Source organism: Arvicola amphibius, chromosome 4, assembly GCF_903992535.2.
Source record: "Arvicola amphibius chromosome 4, mArvAmp1.2, whole genome shotgun sequence".
Classification (NCBI taxonomy): Eukaryota; Metazoa; Chordata; class Mammalia; order Rodentia; family Cricetidae; genus Arvicola; species Arvicola amphibius.
In genome coordinates, this window is record NC_052050.1 from 105,313,374 (window position 1) to 105,321,849 (window position 8,476).

Below are 8,476 nucleotides of genomic sequence, written 5' to 3' on the forward strand. Positions count from 1 at the left end.
CTCCACAGGGCAGGGTGAAACTGCCAAGCCACTCAGACGTAAGCCCGGCCTCTCACTGTCTGTCTGGCTCCCACCCCATCCTTCTCCCTCCCTGCCCCTTCCACTCTGTGGTCTGTGCCGTCGGGGGCGTCCTGTGGCCCTGTCTGTTATTCTTCTTCCTCCGTCTGTCTGGCTTGCTTGTGGGTGGGGAGGGAAGGGTAGTAGGAGGCATGGAGGATGCTCAAGAGGGTCCCTGCTTCTCAGCGGAGCACAGGTGGGTGCAACAGGGGAAATGAGGTAACTCCAGCTCCCGATCTTCGGGAGTCCTGAGGCCATGGGGCTGAGGGGTGTGTGGCGCAGTGGAAGAGTCTTGATGAAGTCGCAGTCCCAGATTCTGGCTTCCATCCTGACGCGTGTGTGAGGTCTTGTCTTCCGTCCTGGAAGGACAGAATAACACAGAGAATAACACAGCAGCCCAACCAGAATGCCCCGGGGCAAGCCTCATTCCAACAAATCCCTAATCAGCCAGGGAGAGACCAGGCCCAGAGAGGGCAAGGCCCTCCAGCTCGGCAGTGGCTCTCTCAGACTGGGACCCAGTCATTGCCTGTGAGGAGACCAAGACAGCAAACAAGTCACCAAAGACATCACACCCCTTCAGGGCCACTGGTGGCCGTGACTCCCCCATGTGTAGGGACCCCGGCTCCTGTCTGGGCTGCCCAGCTGGGATTTTCACCTAGACCTGCCTGGCATTATCACAACCACAATTGCCATCTGGTGGGTGTCTCGGGGAGACGTGGTCTATACAGCCGCCAGTGTGTGAGGGATCTTCTGGATCCTCAGAGTAGAATCCCCACCGAGGGGTGGCTAAGGGGAGGGGAACCCCCCTGGGTGCCTCCCCTCACCACACACAGCCTGCCCACGCCCACCTGTGTCCTTGTGTCTTCCAACTGTGGGACGGTAGAGGGTGTGAGAGGAACCAGGCTTCTCCAGGGACGTCCGAGAGGCTCCTGACCCCTCTGTCCATCAGTCGCCAGGAACCTTTGGATAGGAACCAAATGGCAGCCAGGCCAGGGGGTCGCTCAGGGAGGGAGACCATTTAGAAAATTCACACCGTCACCCATGCTGTCTGCTGCTTCCCACAGGGAACACAGATGATCTTCAATGCGGCCAAGGAGCTAGGCCAGCTGTCTAAGCTTAAGGTGAGGAAGCAGAGGATCCCAGGGACAGCTCGGGACAGATCGAGACACAAAATCCCCGCTCTTGGCCTCGTCACCCCTTCAAATGCCCTGGACTGTGTTGGAAAGAGGCAGTCGGGTTCAGCTTGAGTGATCAAAGGAACAGATCATTTGATCCCCACCATGGAAACTCAAGACTCACAATCTCAAAACTGGGGTCAGCTTTGCCAACCTGACTTCTCCCTGCCACTACACAGGATCACATGGTACGCGAGGAAGCCAAGAGCTTGACCCCGAAGCAGTGCGCAGTGGTCGAACTGGCCCTGGATACCATCAAGGTGAGAGAGAGGCCACAGAAGGCTTTAAGAGAGGGGACGAGAGGGCAGGTTTTGGGGAATGCCTGAGAGGACAAGGTAAAATAAAAGGGTAGCAGGCAGGGAGGGCCTTTCCATCTGAGGGCGCAGAAAATACGAAGGTCCTGGGGCGGCTGTGGCCTGGTGAAGACCCGGAGGGTGAGAGCCGTGGGTGTTAATGGAGGTGCTGAAAGCCATCAGCAGCCTCATCCTGTCCATCCTCAGCAATACTTCCACGCGGGGGGCGTGGGCCTCAAGAAGACCTTCCTGGAGAAGAGTCCTGACCTCCAGTCCCTACGCTACGCCCTGTCGCTCTACACCCAGGCCACCGACCTGCTCATCAAAACCTTCGTGCAGACGCAGTCTGCGCAGGGTAAGGGCACCTCGCACTCTCCTCCCGAGCCCGCGGGAGTCGCCCCGCCCAGCTGCGGGCTCCGCCCCTGGGTGATTTATTGATTGGAATGGGGGCGGGGCATCCGACCTCAAAGCGTCAAAGGCGATTCTTTCAAAACAAGGGGTGATTGACGGCTGTGGGACCGGACCACAAACTCCAGGGGCCAGGCATTGATGATAGACAGCTTCTAGGGCAACCAAGTGGCTGTTCTCGAGGGGTGGGACTTCTAATGTCCTGGAGCCGTTGAGTGATTGGTGGCACCTGGTTGTCGGCTCTGGTACCAGATTTCTGAGATGCCTCTAGAGTAAGGAATGATTGACAGCTCTAGGTGAACTCTCTGATGTCAGGGATCCATGGCTTGGCGGCCTCCTTAGGGGCGGGTCCTCTGCGCTGTGTCGACGTGGAATGATTGTCAGATCCTAGAGGCGGAAGTACCTGGACCAGGGCGATGTGGGGACCTGGGAGGTGCTGAGCCTCAGATCTCCCCACCCCCGCCCTTCTCTCTGTCTGTGTCTGCTTCTGTCCCTCGTCCCTCTGAGCTCTCGTGCAGCAGCTGAAGCCACAGAGCAGGGCTCCAGGGTCCTAGCACTCCTCCCTGCCTCCACCTCATCCAGAAATACTCCAAAGTGTCATTTGGTAGAAGATGGAGGCCTCAGGTTCTGTCCTCGCGCTGGAGCGGGGAAGGTCGTCATCCGCACACCCGCAGGCACAGCGGGTGGAACACAAGCCTCAGTTTCCCCTCCTGTTCTTGCTGCTTTTGGTGTCCCTGGTGTTCCCGGAGTGGGAGGCTGTCTGTCTGTCTGTCCGTCTGCACTGACGTTTCTTTCTCTCTTTCTCTCCCCCCTTCTCTCTCTCTCTCTCTCTCTCTCTCTCTCTCTCTCTCTCTCTCTCTCTCTCTCTCTTTCTTTCTTGTTCTCCTCCCTGTCACTCGCTGTCCCCTTTCTGCGCCTCCCTTCGCCCCCACCACGCACACTCCTCCCTCCCTGTCCACCCTGGTCAGTCCATGGTGGAAAGGGGACTAGGTTTACCCTTAGTGAAGACGTTTGTCCTGAGATGGGTACGTGCCTGCGCCGCCTGCCACCCGCACGCGGTGCCCGGTGCCTGCGCCCCCTTCCCCCGCCCGGCTAGTAAGACACCGGCCTGACTTGGCCGGCGCCAAGTCCTCGCACAGGGGCGAAGGGCAACTTGCTGGCTCCACACGGGGAAGGAGTCCCATCCCTTCTCCCAAGCCACACGCACCCCAGGCTGGATGGGGCAGCTTCCATTTCCAGCAACGCACAGAATACTAAACAATGAGCTGCTCTAAGATCTTGGGTCAGTCATTCTGCAGCCTCCTCCCCGGCTGTCCTGTCACCTGGAAAACCTGACCGATCCCAGGCAGGGACCTGTGGTCCCTGTATTTGGGATGTTGCAAGTTCCAGTCAGCCTTGGCCACGCATTCACCCACACTCAGAAAAGAACAAGCGGCCTCTCCAGCTTTCCCAAAGCTGAGGGTGGGAGAAGCCACCTTCCCCTGCCAGGGGACTGGGATTCTAGGGGGCGAGGGTGGGGCCTGTGACAGCCCTTCCTGGTGGAGCCAGCAAACCTGGGGTGGGGTTTGGTACTGCCTCTCCTCCTTCTTACTAGCCTGGGCTGTGGTCTGACATTTTACATAACCCATCATGTCTAGCTCCCCAGCACCCCACTTCTGGCCCGGATTGAGCTTGCTGAGGCATCGGCCTGGGGGAGGGGCTGAGCATGTGACCGGGAGGTGTATGAGATAATGTGGGTGGCCGCCTGGGCTGGACAGTGCTGGGGCCATGTGCCCCTCTTCAGGGGCTGCAGGAGTAACCCTCCCCCTCCCCCGTTCCCTGACTTCCCGTCCAGCACAGGTAACCTGATGGACCTTTGACTGTCCTGATCCCCTTGCCTCCCACATTCTCCTCCTTACCATGCCTGTGCATGGGGTGCCCCAGGAGTGGGGAGCTGCCTGGGGATGGGGAGGTCTGGGGTGCTGGCGGTCACAGGCCCACAGGCCCTGTGGGTGTGCTTCTGAGTTACAGGTAGGGGTGGTCAGCGTGGTGGTTTTTAAGCCAACCACTCATGGTGGCCATTGTAGCCCCCAGGACACTCGATGATGTTTGGGAAGAGCCGTGTGCAAGGCTACCACACAGCAGACACATTTGCTGGCTAGGAAACTAAGATTAGGGGTTTGTTGGCATCAGGAACAGCTGGATTTAGGCTCCAGTGCCATTGGTCAGTTGGTCTCCTTGGAGATCCCTGGGCCAGTTTCAATCAAAGTCTGGGACTGAGTTTCTATAGGGCCGTCACTGCAGCCTGGGCAGGATGACTGTCGCTCTGATCATCCTTGAGCCTTCCCAGTGGGAACTGAAGCTTGCCTGTTAAACCCAGAGCCCAGGACAGGGCGGCGGGCATGGAAGTTGTCATTTTAGAGGGGTAGAGCTTTCCTGGGAGTTCAGAAGCCTGGAGAGGAACTGTGGGGGCCACTGGGCTGAAGTTAAGTGGACTAGGGGGCCTTTCGGGTAGGACCCTGCAAGAGGTCAGAAGGACTTTGTGACAAAGTCAGAAGAGAGCCATGGGAGGCTTGTGAGCAGGGGGGGGATGGGCCTGCTGGGTTATTTCCAGCTATTTTGTTGAGTGCAGACAAGAGCCAAAGCAGGGAAGGGCACACTGCTGTAGCCCGGGAGAGCGAGTCAGGCAGAGGGGTCAGCACTTGTCTGTGTCCCAGCATCCCAGGCTACAGTGAATTGAATGGACACACAGAGAGGGAGAAAAAGCAGGCTCAGGAGGCGGGAGAATGGGGGAGGAAGTAAGGCAGGTGCACTGCCTCAGAGAGGTTACGAGACCCGCCTCCAGTCTCACAGTGATGCAAGGAAACACCACAGTCTAGCACTCTTGGCTTCGCAGTGGCATCTGCCACCCTGGTGCCCTCAGGGCCTCAGGGACCTGGTGCCGCCAGCACATGGTGGGGAGGTGGCTGAGGTCCCTCCAGGTGTGTGGGGAAGAGCGGAGCTCATATCATGTATCTTCCCCTGTCCCACCCAGGCTCGGGTGTGGAAGACCCTGTAGGTGAAGTGTCTGTCCACGTGGAGTTGTTTACGCATCCGGGGACCGGGGAGCAGAAAGTCACAGTGAAGGGTGAGTGGTACGGTGAGAGGGGACAGACGCGGACTCACTCACGCCAAGGGGGCTGGGACGCGGACTCACTCACGCCAAGGGGGCTGGGATTGCTTTGTTTTTTTCCTTAATGGTCTAGAAAATGGGAAAATCTTGGTGGCACACGTCTTTAATTCCAGCACTCGGGAGGCAGAGGCAGCCGGATCTCTGTGAGTTTGAGGCCACCCTGGTCTACAGAGTCTGTTCCAGGACAGGCTCCAAAGCTACAGAGAAACCCTGTCTCGTAAATAAAAATAGGAAAATCAAACCTGTTTCAGGCATGGCTGCACTGGGAATTCCAACCGTGTTTCAGGACCTTGCAGCTTTCTGTCTTGGCCTGGCGTCCCTCCTGTCAGAGACTTGCTGGGGGCATGGAGTCTTATTTCTCCAACCCGGAAAGCAGAGTATGGTTTTGTCACACGGGGAACCTCACCAGACTTTCCCACTACCCTCCAACAGTGGTGGCTGCCAACGACCTCAAGTGGCAAACTTCCGGCATCTTCCGCCCCTTCATCGAGGTCAACATTGTTGGGCCTCAGCTCAGTGACAAGAAGCGCAAGTTCGCCACCAAATCCAAGAACAACAGCTGGGCACCCAAGTACAACGAGAGCTTCCAATTGTGAGTCGGACGCTGGTGGAGTGGGGGGAGCAACCTTGGACACCCAAGGCGCAGAGGGAACTTTAGGGTTCAGGTCCCTGTCTGAGACAGGCAAGTCCCTGGGGGAGGTCATAGACTTGGGGTTGGGGCGGAAAGGATGAGGGGAAGGTGGACAAGAGGGTTTGGGGCACAGGAGTGCCGTCAACAAGGGTTCGGAGACTGAGAACACAGCCTACTGGACTCCAGGGATTGTGTGACTTGCTGCAGGGTGGGAGCAGCCATCCACGAGCTGCAGAGGTGGGGGCTGGGGTTGGGAAGGTAGTGGGGTTACTGGAGGCTGACAAGTAGGGCCGGAGAGAACTGAGCAAAAGGCAGGGTGCAGCAGGGTCAGGAAAGGGGCGTTGCCAGGAAGGAGAGAAGCCAGAAAGCCAGACAGGTGGGCTTGGCCGAGGAGGGGCAGGAGGGAGGAGCTCAGCTAGGCAATGGGGTCCTCGCAGCAGCCCACACCTCGTGATGCGCTGGGGAGACCCAGTCTGAGCAACGGGTTCCCTAGTGAGCGTGGTCCAGTTGTCAGGGTGCCAGTAGGTGTGGCCCGGCGAGGGTGCCAGCTTCTGAGGGGCACTAACTGCGAACGTGCGTGGTGGTATGATGTGAGTGGCTCGCTAGTGGCTCCCATGGGGGAGGCAGTTGGCGTGAATGGCCCTATGGCTGATCTTCCCGGGCGTGGTGACCCCTCCCCCTCGCTGAGCCGGTCCTTCCCTCCAGCTCGCTCAGCGCAGATGCAGGCCCCGAGTGCTATGAGCTGCAGGTGTGCGTGAAAGACTACTGCTTCGCGCGCGAGGACCGCACGGTGGGGCTGGCAGTGCTGCAGCTGCGGGAACTGGCCCAGCGCGGGAGCACCGCGTGCTGGCTGCCACTCGGCCGCCGCATCCACATGGACGACACGGGACTCACAGTGCTGCGCATCCTGTCGCAGCGCAGCAACGACGAGGTGGCCAAGGAGTTCGTCAAGCTCAAGTCAGACACGCGCTCGGCCGAGGAGGGCGGTGCAGCGCCTGCACCCTAGCGCGAGCTAGGGTGGGGTGGGGGTCTGGGAGCGAATGAGGCCCCGCCCCGTAGACCCCGCCCTTTCTAGAGGCCACACCCCTCCACCTCAGTGGCCTTGGCTGGGGAGGCCCTGCCCCCTGCCCCTAGAAAAGCCATAGAGGGTCCGGTGCCCAGGGCATGAACTGGCAGGGCTGCCTGGAGGCCGGGACGCAGCCTCTGGTTTCTGTGCAAAAAACAGTGAGGGATGGGCTCTCAAAAGCACACGCGCCCTCGGGTGCACACCTGGGGCTGAGGGCGCCCCTCCACGCGGACCCCGCCCTCAGCACAGCATGCCCACTGGCAGCTGGCGACCCCCTGATCGTGCCACGCACGGTGGGCTGAGCGCCGACGGATGTCCCAGCCCCCATAGCTGCTAAATATCCTTCTCCCCAATTCTTCCCCGGTCCCCCCTCCCCTCCGGGCCAGGGTCCCTGTTAAACCCTCAGGCTGCCAAATAAGATCCCTATCCGAGCCATTCCTCCTGGAACTTTAATCTGAACTGACATACAACCTAGAGTTCCGTCAAAAAGAGGGTTTGGGGTTTCCCCGGAGCCAGGCGCCCCCACCCACTTTGTCCTTTCTTCAAATCCAGTCAGGACAGAACAGAAAGAGATAAGAAACTAGGAGGCTGGGAGGGAGACTGTGAAGTGCACTGTAGTGTTCTGTGCTCTGCTGACAGATGAACGACCCTTTTCTGATTGGCTCCGAACGATTCCAGCAGGGCCTTCAGAACGGAAGGGTTGGATGCAGGCTCCATGCAGGAACAGGGAGCTCAGGCATCTCATATGCTGTGCGAAGACCAGCAGCCCTGATCCAGTTTAGGACATCAGCCATGGATGGATGGCTAAAGGGGAGGCGTTCTGGCCAGAGAGCGACCATAGAGTTTCTCAATTGCTGGCAAGAATGTGAAGTGTGTGTGTGACTGACAGAACCAAGATAGTTACGGCAAAGTCTCTCCCTCTGTCTCCCTCCCTCTCCGTCCCCCCCTTTCCTCTGTGTGTATGTGTATGTGCTGGCTCAGAATGTTGAGGGAACGCCTGGGTGCGTTTGTTGAGTGAGTTGTTCTGAATACCAGGCTAGGACTGTTTGAAATGTCCTTTTGTTTACCCAGAGACGACCTATTCATCTTTCAATACCCATCACAAAAATCCCCTCCTTAAAAACAATTCTGACTTCCCCAACTTCTTCCCCTGGTGTCACAGACTGGAGTGTGTGTACCTGGCTCTAAAACCCCTAAACTTCATCAGGCTGAGGCATCATGGGAACCCAAGCTTCCCCAGGAGCAGTGAAGGTCATGCTGTCTTGAACTGTGTTGAGAGTGTCTGTGGGGTCTGCATGTGACCCTACATCACACGCATGCCTGTCGTTACAATTTCCCCTACCCTGACAGATCCCCACACACAGCAGGTGACCAGGCTGAACCTCAGGACACAGCAAATGAAGACAGTAGAGGGGTGGGCTCTGAGCTCAGGACAGTGCTCAGGAGAGGAAGCTCCTCCAGGGCTGCTGGTCTGAGTCACCACCAGGACAGACCTGGGCTCCCTAGGACACACTGGGATGCAAGTCCGACTGGAGACGGGCTAGCCTGGCCTGCTGCAGAGAGCTTATGAGGCTGGAAAGAGCCACATCCGCCCACAGGAGGGGCAGGACTGGCTGGGTGAGGCAGGTAAGGGGAGCAGGGAAGAGCAGTGGAAAGATGCGGGGTCCAGGCTCATCCATGCCCAACCTAGAATCC

The 8,476-nt window shown here is 58.5% G+C and overlaps 1 protein-coding gene across 5 annotated transcripts in view; it reads left to right on the forward strand.

Annotated features, from left to right (window-relative positions):
• Positions 1 to 6,721, forward strand: part of Unc13a (unc-13 homolog A) — a 44,442-nt gene extending 37,721 nt beyond the window's left edge. For 4 of the 5 annotated variants that reach the window (XM_038326372.1, XM_038326369.1, XM_038326370.1 and 1 more), the window contains 7 exons: positions 9 to 38; positions 1,122 to 1,178; positions 1,412 to 1,492; positions 1,733 to 1,880; positions 4,947 to 5,039; positions 5,517 to 5,676; positions 6,421 to 6,721. In XM_038326372.1, coding sequence (XP_038182300.1) covers positions 9 to 38; positions 1,122 to 1,178; positions 1,412 to 1,492; positions 1,733 to 1,880; positions 4,947 to 5,039; positions 5,517 to 5,676; positions 6,421 to 6,721 — 870 coding nt within the window. The remainder of the gene's footprint in view (positions 1 to 8; positions 39 to 1,121; positions 1,179 to 1,411; positions 1,493 to 1,732; positions 1,881 to 4,946; positions 5,040 to 5,516; positions 5,677 to 6,420) is intronic. The other variant, XM_038326373.1, reaches the window with a different exon arrangement.
• Positions 6,722 to 8,476: the final 1,755 nt, after the last annotated feature.